Raw genomic sequence first — 14,369 nt, forward strand, 5'->3', positions numbered from 1 at the left:
ACTTCCCGGGTGGTTAAACGGTTAGACCCCTCCCCACGCCCAGGGCCCCGGCCCAACCCCTGGGTGGGGAAAAAAAAACCACACAAAAAAAGGCGAGGGGAAAAAAAAAAAAAAAAAAAAAAAAAAAAAAAGTGAGGGCAAAACAAAAGATTCAAAGTTTTCCTCTCATTTATTCTTTCTGAGGAAGTACTTAAGAATGTACTTCAGCTAAACAAGAGTAAAACAAGAAAGAAAAAGACACAGAAGACAGTGGATCTAACCCAGGAAAGCAGCTGTGGAAGGGAAGTCTGTTGGGAGCTCAAGGCACGCCTTAAGAATCAGCTCTCCAGATCGGAGCGAAAAGAGAAGAGCATTTTGGAAACAGTGTTTCCGGAAGGAAGGAAGGAAATACATAACAAATTATTAATGTAAATGACTAGGTAAATTCAAAAACAGAGTACAGGTCCTCCTCACCTTATGATGAGGTTACACGCAGATAAACCCATCCTATGTCGAAAATGCATTTACTACACCTAACCTACACCATACCTCAGTCTAGCCTACCCCGAACGCGCTCAGAACACTAACGTTAGCCTACAGCTGGGCACCACCATCTAACACAAAGCCTATTTTATAATAAAGTGTCGCTATCTCACGTAATTGAATACTGTACTGAATGTGAAAAACAGAATGGCTGTCCGGGTACAGAATGGTTGTAAGTGGTTTGCCCTCGTGATCTCAGGGCTGCCTGGGAGTTGCGAAATACAAGTACAGTACAGCTGACAGAGAAGCTGGGGGACAGCAAAGGACAGAAGAGGTGCTGGGAAGGGAAGGCCGGAGGCTTCTCACCGATACTCTCCCCCAGCACAGTGATACAACCTATAGTACATGGAATAAGGACTAAAGATTTCGATATATTTAGGATTCCAAAGGCAATTAAGAAAAAAACCCTGGAAATAATAATATAAACATCAAAAATTGGGAGGAGGAGGGAGGGAGGGAGGGTGAGGAAAATGTAAAGGAGCTAAGACTTTCATCTTCCACTGTGGGAAACTGATAATGTCAAAATTGATAAATCAAGAAAAAGTTGCATAAGCATATTACCCAGTTAAGTGTCTAGAAGAAATCACCAGAAGCACTAAGCCCAGAAATTGTCTTAATGGTAGTTACTTCTGGAAGGCAGAACCAGGGTGGGCCAGACAGGCCAGAGCCTGTCTCTACTTGACCGTGTGACTGCACGACTTTGATAAATGCCCCAGCCTACCCCAGACATTCTTATTCAGTAGGTCCAGACTCTGTATTCAAGAAAGCTCCTCAAGCAATTCTGATGACTAACCTCTGCATCCCATTCAGAGCTGAGAAATGATGATTTTATGACCTCATCTGACACCGAAGCCCCCTGAGGTAGGCTAGTCGGCTACTCGATTCCTCATTTCTCATTCAGAGAAACTGAGTCTCAGAGCAATTCCGTGATGTGGCCCTGAGCCTGGGGTACTTCTCGTGTTGGGTGACGCTGGCGCCCTTCCCCACCCTGCTCTGGTGCTGTCCTGGCCGAGACCTGTCTGGCAAGGCTTCCCCTGCTGGTCACGGTTCAAACTGCACTTGTCCTTCAGCTCAGCTGTGCCGGGAGGGCTGCGGAGGACACCCGAGGGGACGGGGTGAGAGGCCTGTGCCAGTCTGTGCTGAAGCGCAGCCACGGAGCCTGGCACCGGCCCTGTCCTCCAGTCGTTGGAGGAGGCCACATGCCACCCTCCCTCTGCCCACTGGCACTGTCCCGAGTGGGCACCGCACAGCACGGGGCTCCCTCGTCCGCAGAAGGCAGAACAGAAACAAAAGTCTGCTAGTGCCCCAGACCCAGAGGAAGGCAGGAAGCCTTAATCAAACACTTTTACTTGCAGCAACAGTGACTAGAAACCAAACTTGAGAATGAGGGCAGAGCCCTACAATGCACCTGGGGAATATTCTTAGTTCTTCCAAGGACTTGCCAGTTTTTCTTAATTTTTAATTGGGAAATATACTGTAAATATTAAATGTGTGTGTGTGTGTGTGTGTGTGTGTGTATATATATATATATATATATAAAACACATATATATGTATATATATACACACACACATTTTACATGCACACATATACACACATATATACACACACATATGTACATAAATATAAAATATATACTGTTTAAAGACCTAAAATAAAAGAACATCCATGCATGGAGCACACAGCCCAAGAAACAAATATTACCCGAAGTCTCTGCCCTGCCCCGCCAGGGATAACTACTTTGCTGAGTTGGGGGTTAATCATTTCTCTTTTTGTCTTCCTAGTTTCATGAGGCATGAATGCATCCCCAAGCAGTGTATTGTTTAGTTCTGCTTGTTTTTCAACGTGATCTAATCGGGATCAAGGAATCACACGGTGAGTATTTTATGTCTTGCTTTTCCGGCTCTATGCGTGTAGAGCCTTCCTTCCTGATGTGTGTAGCTGGATGGAGAAGTAGTCCAGTGCAGGATTTACTTACTTACTCTTATTGTTAGTTGTTATCTGGACTGTTTCTAGTTTTTTCTATGCTGCCAGGAAAACTCTAATGGGAGTGGCTGGCCTTTTAAAATGCCCCTCTTCCAGAGCCCCAGGTTTTGCCTCTGTACAGAATACCGGGCCTGTAGCTAGATAGCTAGAGCTCTGGGAGTTCCCTGCAACCATGAGAAGATGGGATTCCCAGGGGTCCCTCTACTCCCTGGCCCGGCCTCACTCACACACAGAAGACTTCTGCTCTGAACCTGAGATTCCACACCCCTGCTCTAACAGCAGGGAAAACAATGGCCTTTTCAGAGGCAGTCCGGATTTCTGAGTCACACCCCTCTCCCTACTACCTGCCCCCTTCTTCCCCAGGTAAGAGAACAGAGTTCTCAATGAAAGGGCTCCATTGATGGGCCACAGGGCGTGAAAGCGTGAGAGCCGGAGCAGGAGGGGACCAGGCTCTGCCCTGCCATCTGGCCCACACGGTCCTCACATTTGCCACATGGCTACAGGGGGAACAAAGGAAACCGGACCGTGGTCAGGGCCAGGCGTGTTTCCCTCTGTTACATATATTGCTCCATTTAAGGCTCATATAACTTTAAAGGTGGAAAAACAACAACAAAAGATGACTAACACTTCTGAGTGCACGCCATATGCCACTGTGCTAAGTGCTTTAGATACCTTATCCCAGTGGGTCATAGCCCATGACAGTGGTGAGGAAATTAATTTAGGAGGTTAAGACCAGCATCTAAACAAAAGGAAACAGACAAGACTGGAATGAAGATGAGAATACTAGAGCGTGTCCCATAAACTAAGGGTAAGTACTGTTTTGTGAATTCTTTCTGTACCTTATATTCACATATATTTATCTCTCTGCACTGGGTCACAATGTAAACTATATATCTCTCACTGTGGATAGAGGCTAAAAAGTCTCAGAACACCCTTTCTTGTCTCATTTATTTCATAACCATCCTGACGTAGGTTCAGTTCCTCACCTAATTTAACAAGGAAATAACTGCAGCTACTTCCTCGGCTTCCCCTGGGCCACACAGCTCGGTCACCAACCACCCACCAGCCTCCCGCTGCTCTGTTTCTCTCCTCCCCCAGAACACGTGCTGCAGCCTCAACCCAGGGCATTCTCCCCGCCCCTCTCACCGCTCTTTGCACAGCTGGTTCCTTTCCATCCTTCAGGCCTCAGCTTGGGGGTCATGTCCACATAGCCCTGGTCCCCAGCCCGAGCAGCCCCTCTCCTGTTCACGGCCGTGTCGACGTGTCTCCTTGTTGCCGTCTGACTTCCCCACTACGACTCCAAAGGAGGTAACGTCTGATGCCCTCGCCTGTGTGTACCTGGCAGCAGGCACTCCCTAATAATCTGTTGGTTGAATACAGACACTCAAGTTCTCACAATTGATAAATGGCAAAGCCAGGATCCCAGCCGGGAGAGGGCGGACCCCTTGACCCCTGCACTATATATGAAAACTACGAAACAGCACCAGTAAGTGTTAGCGCTTGGCTGGGTCGGACTCCGACGTCTGTGCTCTATTAGGTCAATGGGGTAGGGGGGCCATGAGGGCCTCGCTGAACAGCCTTTTGTGGTCGGCTGAGAACTTGGAAGGGATAAGTGAGGAGACAGCAAAACCTCAGGCTAGAAGAGAAGAAGTCTGCCAAAGAACAGAGAAATACCAGAAGAAGTCCTCAGAGCAGCCAGCTGAGAAATGAGCTGGTGACTGGGATTGGAGAGGCGGGGCCGAGAAGCCTGAGGACCAAGGCCAAAGGAATAACCTGGCCGTGCTGCCACCTCGTGGCTGTGGAATGCTTGGCCCACAGGAAAAAAAAGAGAGGTGGGCTGGTCTGTGGGTTCATTCTTCAGGGGTCATTTACTGAACACCTGATGCAGGCCTGGCTGCTGGGGCCTGGAAATGAGTCTGACACGGCTCCAACGTCCAAGGACCGCTGTTCCCTACATCCGGGCAGTGACCCAACCCTGAGAGGTTTACTTCCCTCTTTTCACAGTAGCTTGTGGGGTGCCCCCTCCCCAAAAGAGGGCAGAGATGACCTCTCATTCATCTCTGGAGCTCCAGCACCCAGCACAGGGCCCAACACATCAGAACAGTTACAGTGGCTACAATTTAATAGGTGCTAAGTGCTTCTAAAGACAGCACATCAGTTCCCACATTTTACCTCTGAGGTACTTACGAGATCACCAAATGGAGATGTCAAGTCAGTGTTTATTTCAGTATGAGCCTGGGGTTCTTGGAGAGGTCAGAGATGGGGAAATAAATGTGAACATCACCCACAGATGTGTTCAAAGACCAGGACCTCTCAACGAGTTTCGTGTGCATGTGACTCACCTGGGGTTTTTGCTAAAATGCATATTCTGATTCTGCGGTCCGGAGCGGGCTCTGAGAGTCTGCATTTCTAACAAGCTGTCAGGCGATACCAATGTTGTTGGTCCACAGACCACACTGTGAGTGGGAAAAATCTGGAACAGAAGTTGACAAACTATGGCCAGAAGGTCAAATCCAGCCTATGGCCTGTTTTCCTACATCCAGCAAGATAAGAGCAGTACTTTTATTTTTAAAAAGGTTAAAAAAGAAAAGAATATGTGACAGAGACCACTAGTAGCTCACAAAGCCTAATATATTTATCACTGGTCCTTGACGGAAAAGGTCTGCCAAGCCCTGATCTGGTATGTCATCCAGGGACAGGAGGCACAGCGAGATGAGAGAGGGATGAGGGGGGAGCCCTGAGCCAGGCTGTTATGACTTCCAAGTTGCCATGCCTAGTTTCAGTAGGAAAAATAAGAATATAATGCACTGTTTGTGCGCTTATGCTAAAAAGACAGTGAGCCCTGGAACAGGTGAGCTAAAACCTGAGGCTCCCAGGTAGGAGTGTACAGCACTGGGGAAGAGGTGCAGACATCTTCGGGGCTGAATGGGGACGAACACCTGTCATCTTGGTAATCCACTGCCTCTTTCAGCGCTTATCCTGGAAAAAAATGACAAAAATAGAAGGACGGGGCAGTAGCCACCACCCACTGTGTGCAGCACCACAGAAGTACATGTGCTGAAAAAAATAATATGAAAGGGAGTTCTACAGGGTTGCTCTGTGGAGCAAAACCTTCTGAATTTTGGATGAGGGTGGGGAGGGTGGACAGAGAAAAGGGTAAGGCAAGGGCAAGGGGTGCAGCAGAATAACGGCTCCAGAGCCTATAGTTTGGGGGCTACCCCACGTCGTGTTTGACTACAGTGTTTGGCTACTGTCATGCTTCGTCACGCTGTGTTGATGACTATGTCTGCTTAAATGTCAGCGCCTGAGAAAGCAAATACAGCCGTCCATTTCCGTCAACGGGAACCGATCAATCTGGCCCTCTTTCAACAAAGGACCGGGCTCTTTTGCTTCCAGCCGTGAAAAGTTTGCCTGTCTCACATCAAGCATTCACATATATTTCCGAAGGACAACAAGAGAACCCTTTCTCGGGGGTGCAGAAAAGACTAAGTCTATCCAAAAGACTGTGGCAGGATATCTGTAAAGCCAAACTGTTCTTAAATGCTGGAGGACAAATAAAGACAGAAGGATATTATAAAACTGTCCTGGGCTGCAAAGCACATTCCAGAATTTCCTGGTTGGAAGGAACCTTCAAGGTCAACCAGGCTGCCTCATGCTTCCCACGAAGCTGCCTCCTGAATCTAACCGTCTAAAGGAGAAAAGCTCACATCGCGTCTGGCTTTAGGCACGGAATATTCTTCTTCTTCCACTTCTTAATAAATTAAAAAAATACTTGCAATCAGAACCAAATCACTGCCTTTTAACCCACAAACTCCTGCCCTTCTCAAGTCCTTCCTCAATCACACTGTCTCCCCCCTAGAAAGTGAGTTCCTTCAGGGAACTAACTGATCTTGCGGCACCCAGCACACTGCTCATTCCACAGCCGCGTGGTGAGCAAGTCCTCAGTCGACTAAAAAGATCTGTTTTTCTGCCACCTTTTTGCTGTGTGATCTTAGACACACAGCATTAACCTTCCCAAATCGCATTTTCCTCACCTGTAAAGTCCTATCACGATAGGGCTATTGTGAAGACTAAATACAATGACACGTGTAGAGTACTTAGAATGGTGGCTAGCACAACAGTAAGGGTTTAATAAGTGCTGACAATCATTATTACTCAATTAGTAGATGAAACCGTTCTATCCTATGAATCACACTCTCACCCCAAAACACATCACACCAGAACTGGGTTTCTCAACCTCGGCACCATTGCCATTTCTTTGTCGTGGAGGCCCATCCTGTGTTTTGTAGGATATTTAGCAGCATCTCTGGTCTCCACCTTCTAGGTACCAGCAGCACCCCACCTCCCCAGATCTGACAGCCAAAAATGTCTTCAGAGATTGCTTCTTCCTCCATAGGGAACCACTGCACTAGAATATGCAAATCAGTTGTGGAGTGGTCACCACACCCCCTAATCCCCCACCATCCCACTCTCCCCACAGGCAGCCACCTCCACCCCACGTGCTCACCACTCAGTTGCCTTGGAGGGAACAGGCGATAGGTGCTGTAGATATCATTGGAGAACTGCAGCTGGAGCTCAGGGCTGCCCTTCAGGAGCTGGGCAACGTGGTCCACCTGAAATGGTGTCTTCTCCAGGATCACAATGGCATCCTCTCCGTCCCCATCCCCAGAAGCCTCATTAACCTGTGGGTGAGACACCATCAGTGGGCCCAGGGGCAGAACCACAAGTGAGGCCTGGAGAGCAAAGGTAAAAGATGTAAAAGCTCCCAGGGCCTCTGCAATCCCAACACCTGGGATTTCCTTCCCTGCAGTCTTCCCTCTGGGGAAGTCTAGCCGATGGCGCCCATGTTTCTTCTCCAGAGAAGGCATCTCATCAACCCAAATCCTTGTGGCAGCTCTCACATCCTCCTTCTAAACGATGCAAAGCTTCTCAGCTGTCTTCTATTTTAGGCTCACAAGGCCTCTGTCAAATTCTCCCCATTTTACAGACGAAGAAACTGAGGTCCAGAGAAGACTGCTTGCCCAAAGTCACATGAACAGTCAATGTTGAAACAGAAACTAGAATCTGGGTATCCCAACAGGCTTCTAGGTCGAAGGTTCTCATGGCTAAACTCTCCAGCAGGTGCTGCAGACTGAAGACAGGTAGGGGTGAGAGAACCAGACAGAACCTTGTAAAAAACAAGTTTCGGGGACTTCCCTGTCAGTCCAGTGGTTAAGACTCCACGCTTCCAATGCAGGGGGCGTGGGTTCAATCCCTGGTCTGGGAACTAGGATCCAGCACCGCCAAAAAAACAGAGAGAGACACAGAGAGGCATGGAAGCCTCGGCCAGGTCCCCCTGATGCTCTCAAAAGTGAGAGCTCCTGCCAGGAGTTCTGGAGAACCCTTGGCCAGCGTCCTCACTAGTTCTTGAGGTGGTCTCCAGTCTCTCCTCAGCCCCTGCTGGAAAGCTGAGCACATGGCATTAGAGGCATTGGTGTCTGCCTACCTGAAGATACTCTGCTCTCCTGAAGACCAAGGATGGTAACTTTCATCACTACGTCCCCCGCACCCGGCTCAGTGCTGGACTGTCAGAGCGTGATATGTGGAACTGAATCACCAATTTAATAAACTGTCTCCTCGGCTGGGGCTGGAGTTCTTTATAGCAAGGATCAGACCTCCCAGTCTCTATGTCCCTACCTGGGGCCTGGATGAGCAAGACCGTCCGGCAACACTTGCTGGGTTCCTAGCAACTTACAGGTTTAATGAATGACTGATGACTGCTTAGGGACTTCAACATGTGATTATGAATCGGCAATACACTCTACAAATGTTAGTTTTTTTTAGTAAAAGAGGAATTAGGAAAATTAGCCCTACGCGTGTTAATTCCCTTAATTTCACAGGTAGTCTTGCCTCCTCCACGAACTAACCCCCCTGCATTTTAGTGCACTCTGCCTTCCCCGCTCCCCACCGAGGAATGTGCTTGGTATTTTCCGAAGAATCTAAAAAAAGAAAAAAAAAAAAAGTCCGCCTCCGAGGCGACGATTGGGTCACTCCTTCCCGCATCCCCTCCCCAGGGCTGCCTAATGGTACCTTCCCGTGTAGGAAAATGATTTTGTCCCGCGCAGACTCCCTCAGCACTTTTTTCACTCTAAAGCCGGAGAAAGGTAAGCGGACAGGGGCAGAGGTACCATTCCCAACGCCCGCTTCTTTCCCCTCTGTGCTGAGCGCCTCCGCCTCCTCGTCATCCACTTCGCGCTTCCTCTTGTTGGGCTGCGGCACTGTGTCCGCCATGCTGCCCGGCGGGAGGTGTGCGCCTGCGCGAACCCGGCCTCGGCCCCGCCCCTCCCGGCCGCCTCCTCCCACCTCAGCCAAGGGGCGGTGACTACAACTCCCGACGCGGTCCGCGCCGGAGGCCGCATCCCTTCCGGCCTTAGGGAGCCTCGGAGCGCTGATCACTGGGATGCACCCGGAACGAGCGTTTTAATTCAAGTTACCACCCCTTGGTCTCCTGGTGCTAGCCGGCCCGAGTGGAGGCCGGTGCTGAGGGCAGCGAGAGGGCAACAAGTCCCTAAAGAGGCGGGCTAGAGAGGCTGCAGGGGAGAGGGCTGCCCCAGCCTCCCAGGGGCAGGAGCCAAAAGATGCCGTTTGGACTCAATGCGTTGACACTTTGGTTGAATGCACATTTTAATCAGAATTACACCCACATTGATTAGAGCGGAAGGGATGTTTCAGAAATAAATCTGTTGAGCCAATCTATTTCTTGGTCAATTTGTTTTTAGAGCGAGCCCTTAAATCATTTCCAGTTTTCACCCGTTTTCATTTTACAGAAATGTTCATCCTATTCAGTTCTCAGTACTTTTGGCTGAAAAGAAAGGTAAGTGAACAGGGACTGAAATACATTTCTAAAACCTCCAGCCTGGAGGCTCCTGCCCCTCTGTATCCACATTACTGAACCGAGCTTGTGTGTGCTCCCCCCAGCCCGCCAGTCTACCCACCCTGGGTTGTGGTGAAGGAAAGTAGCAAGGCTCTCAAGGTAGGGCCAAGCAAGGAGAGTGGGCAGCTCATGCTCAGAAGACTTGAACTCCCTGATGACTTTCAGGGATGCGATTTTAAAGACAAGATGAGGGAGAGAGTCATGGGGTGCCTGATAGCTCCTGGACTTCTTCTGATTGGTTGGTGGTGATGTAACTAGGTGGTATTTCTGGAGTCAACATCAACCTTCTGGTTCCAGAGAGGCTGGGAGTCTACGCAGTTATGGTCAGCACGCGGTTTGCAGTTAACTTCTTCCACCTGGTGGGGGCTTCAGTCTCTGCAAAATAACTCAGGGATATGGCTCAGGATATTATCTCTAGCCCTGGAGGAGGAACTAAGGGTCCTTGACTATGTTTTATGGCTAAACTATTATTATTTTTGTCTTGTTTGACTGTTTTCCTTTGTCTCTGCATTTCCTCACTTCTCTGATTCAACTTGCTCTTTGGAACTCTGGGAAGGCCTAGGAGGCTGAAGGTTTTCTAAAGACTTGAGATGGGGGTAGTGCTGAGGTCTGCTCCCAGGAAGGCCTCACAGTGTCCTGCTCCATTTTACCCACTTTGACCATGTGTCCACTGTGCTACCAGGGTTGTGATTTGCAGCATGAATATGATTCATCCATCAGAGTTTCTTTTCTTTTTTTGGCCATGTAAAATTTTTATTGATAATTTCTCTGCAACCTCCCAGTGCTCGAGCCCACCCTTCCAGGGACCAATGGCACATCAGCATCATCTCCTGAGCAGTGAGCTCACCCCTGCTGAAACCTGCCAACTGAAAAAAAAAACGCACAATGTAAAAGTTAAAAGTTATATTTTATTCGGGGACCTTACTGAGGACTACAGCCCGGGAGACGGACTGTCAGGATAGCTCTGAGAAGCTGTTCCAAAGAGGTAAGGGAGGAGCCAGGATATATAGGAGTTTTTGCTGAAAAAAAAAAATGTAGTTGAACATCAAAAGGTTACTATTAGGGGACTTCCCTGGGGGTACAGTGGGTAAGACTCCACACTCCCAATGCAGGGGGCCCTGGTTCGATCCCTGGTCGGGGAACTAGATCCCGCATGCATGCCACAACTGAGGATCCCCCATGCCGCGAGGAAGGTCCCACGTGCCACAACTAAGACCCGGAGCAGCAAAAATAAATACATAAATAAATAATATAATTAATTAAAACAAGACTACTGCTAATCACAAAAAAGAGACATCTCAAGGTAATGATTTTAGTGCTTGTCTGTGTATGGGAAAATGCAAGAGTCTGGGCTCCTTGGAATTATTCCTTAGATATGCATCTTAATTATCTAGGGCCGGTATCCTCTTTTTCTCCATCCTGAATTCCCCTCAGGGTGCACCATGGGGTGGCTGCGCGGCTGATGGCTTGATGGTGGCAGTATTTGTTGTTTACTGAAATGGCAGGCAACATTTTTTTTGTCAGCAAACCATTGGTATTTTCTACTCACTGCCCTTACTTTTTAAATTTTTTTTAATTTGGTGGGAGGGAGCATATTGGGTTTTCAAAAGCCCTGTTGGGTGAGCTTGCACTAGTCCAGTTAAATTTATAGCACTTTCTCTAGCTCCTCTTCCCCGTCCCCCCATAAGCATGAGTGACCAGCTGGGCTATTAGTAAGACTGGTTGAAATATGGTGGCTTTGGTGGAAACTTCAGGAGAGTGAAGTCTCTGCTTTCCAGAAAAATAATTGTCACTCAAAGTGAAATTTTTCTTTGAAACAACTTTTTTAAAAAAGAAAAGAAACAGCTCTCAGCCTTAGTGCCATCTCCTGAGAAACCTCCGTGCCATGAGAGCGAAGTGGAGGAAGAAGCAAAGGTGCAGGCTCAAGCACAAAAGAAGAAAGATGAGGCAGAGGTCCCAGTAAAATCGTACACCCATGGAGGCCACAGGAGCAGAAACAAGGGAAGCCAGAGGCCAGGGATGCTGGTAGAAATTGTTGGGCTGCATACCTACTGTCTAGAACTTGTCTCAGTGGATCTGGAACATGTATGCCCATTCTGATTGCCTCGACAACCTTTGAGAGACTCACCTTGCTTACATCAAAACGACCCCTTTTGGTCCTTTGCCCTGGACCTGTGTCATTCTGTACTAGTTCTGTTCTCAGTTGCGGCTGAATGTAATGCGTACAGTAAATCATCTCTTTTGCTGTCTTAGCTGAAGAAAAAAAAAGAAAAGAAAAGAAGCATACACTTGGCCCTTGAACAACACGAGTTAGAACTGCAGGGTCTCCATATACTCAGATTTTTTTTTAATAGCAAATACTGCCTTACTACATGAATCCACAGATACGCGTCCAGAGGGTCAACTGTAGAGTTGTAGCTGGTTTTCTACTGCACAGAGGGTTGGTGCCCTTAAGCCCCACAGTGTTGGAGGACCAACTGTCTAATGCTAATTAGAATATGCATAAGGTCAGAATTCTACTCATAAGAGGGCCTGGCTCAAGGAAAAGATGAGCTCATAGGGAGCCTCAGCCCCCAGAGGACCTGCTGGAATACCAGACAGCAGAGCGTCTTTACAGCAGTAAATCTTCACTTGGCTTCAGAGGCATTTGTCTGCTGATAATTTTTTAGTTCAGCTTGTTTGGAAACATTAGACGGCTCTGCACTGTCCTATCCAATAGCCATTAGCCACATGTAACTTTACATTTAAATTAATTAGAATTAAATGAAATTTAAAATTCAGTTCCTCAGTCATACAACCACGTTTCAAGTGCTTGATAGCCACGTATGGCTCGTATCACATTGGACAGCACAGATGTGGAACATTTCCATCACCACATAAAGTTCAACTGGACATTGCTGTATTAGAAGGTTGTTACTGGGAAGACCTAGTCTATAAGCATCAATCCTTCCATGTTCTCGCGGAATCTCAAAACTTCTCCCTTTTATTTTACTTATTTATTTAGTTTAGTTTAAAGAAGGACTAGACACTTCCACTTCAGGTAGTATGACAGACTAGATATTCTAAAAACAATCAGCTAAAAACACCTAAACATTCTGGATGCAAAATTTAAAACATCCCTTTAGTTACATTCCTGTGCTCCCAAGAAAATAAAATTTTCAGAAACAAAAAATGTGGGAGCACAAATCTATAGAATAGTAAGTGGGTATTGAAGCTGAAGTTCTAAGGGTGATGGCTTGTTTCTAGAAATCCAGAGCCTCGGGCTTTAAAATGTGATGTTTAAGGCGCAGATCTGGGCTCATGCAAGTGAGGAGTTGGAAGAGAAAACTTCCCAGCGAGCCAAGATCTCTAAAGGGCCCCCACCTCAATGAAAGGGCCAACTAGTTAAAAAGTAAAAGAAAAGCTGCCCTACTAAAGGAGACAAGATGTTTAGGAAACTTATCTGCCTCAACATCTGGCTCCGGAGGGGAGAAGAAAAAAAAAAAAGACAAAAAACTCTGAAAATTTGTAATCACAGGCCAATCTCCATGCAGGTTTAGAGTTCAGATTCATACTGCCTACATGATCCGGGAATTCAAACTGAAAAATCTATTTCAGCCAGTTTTGTATTCTTCACTGTTTACGCCAAATTGACTCCAGAAGAAATGAAAAATCTAAATAGATCTATAGCTCTTTAAGATACAGAAATTGGAGTTTTAAATCCGCCCCACTGCCCCCCTTGCAAAACACGCTAGGTCCAACTGCATTTACAGATTAGTCTTACTAAACATTTGAGGAGCAATTAATTCCAAGCTTTAACTCATCCATGAATAGAAAAAAGGGACCACTCCCCAATTATTTTAGAAAGCTGATATAACCTTGGTAACAGAGCCAGAAAAGGATAATACAAGAAAGGATAATTATGGGCCAATCTTACATACGGATATACATGTAAAATCATAAAGAAAATATTAGCAATCTGAATCCTGCAATTTAAACAAAGGTAATAATACATCACGATCAAGATAAGTTTACCCCAGGAATATAAGACCAGCTTAACATTAGAAAATCTAATGTTATTCACTGCATTACCATTTAAAAGGGGGAAAAAAACATCATTTCAGTAGATGTGGAAATTTTAGAATATATTTCAAACCCATTCAACATAAGTAAAGCTCATAATCAACTAGAAACAACAGGAAACTTACAGCTTGTTAAAAAATATGTACCAAACCCAAAACGTACAACAGATACCACATATAACGGTGAAATGTTTGAAGCATTCCCTTTGAAATCATAATTTAGACAAAGTTGTCACTCTCAATATCTTACTGGTGGTCCTAGGCAGCAGAGAAAGACAAGTTTTTGTTTTGTCTTGCAAATTATATGATTGTCTTTACAGAAACCCAACAAAGTCTATAGTCTTATAGAATAAATAATTCAGTAGTTTGCTTATATTAAATCAATATGGGGGACTTTCCTGGTGGTCCAGTGGTTAAGACTCCACGCTCCCAATGCAACGGGCCCGGGGTTCAATCCCTGGTTGGGGAACTAGATCCCACATGCATGCCGCAACTAAGAGTTCACATGCCGCAACTAAAAAAAAAAGATCCCGCATGCCGCAACTAACACCCGGTGCACGTAATGAGAAGCCCACGCATCGCAACGAAGAGCAGCCCTCACTCAGCGTAACTAGCGAAAGCCCGCGCGCAGCAACAAAGACCCAACGCAGCCAAAAACAAATAAATTTATATAAAAAAAAAGACCCAGTGCAGCCAAAATAAATGAATGAATGAATAAATAAATAAATATTTTTTTTAAAAAAACCTTTTACAGTAGCAACAGAAAATATGACATACTAAGGAATAAATCTCATAAAAAATGTGACTGACCAATATGGAAAAGATTTATAAAGTTTTTATTGAAATACATTTAAAGACATGAATAAATGGAGACATGCCATTTTTAT

The 14,369-nt window shown here is 46.4% G+C and overlaps 1 protein-coding gene across 1 annotated transcript in view; it reads right to left on the reverse strand.

Moving 5' to 3' along the window:
- Positions 1 to 8,797, reverse strand: part of DCPS (decapping enzyme, scavenger) — a 34,604-nt gene extending 25,807 nt beyond the window's left edge. The window contains exons 1-2 of the mRNA XM_029208652.1: positions 8,578 to 8,797; positions 7,016 to 7,190 (exon numbers count right to left, since the gene is read on the reverse strand). Of these exons, the coding sequence (XP_029064485.1) occupies positions 7,016 to 7,190; positions 8,578 to 8,778 (376 nt within the window). The 5' untranslated portion in view covers positions 8,779 to 8,797. The remainder of the gene's footprint in view (positions 1 to 7,015; positions 7,191 to 8,577) is intronic.
- Positions 8,798 to 14,369: the final 5,572 nt, after the last annotated feature.

Source organism: Monodon monoceros, unplaced genomic scaffold, assembly GCF_005190385.1.
Source record: "Monodon monoceros isolate NGI ecotype Baffin Bay Population unplaced genomic scaffold, NGI_Narwhal_1 Super_Scaffold_7, whole genome shotgun sequence".
Classification (NCBI taxonomy): Eukaryota; Metazoa; Chordata; class Mammalia; order Artiodactyla; family Monodontidae; genus Monodon; species Monodon monoceros.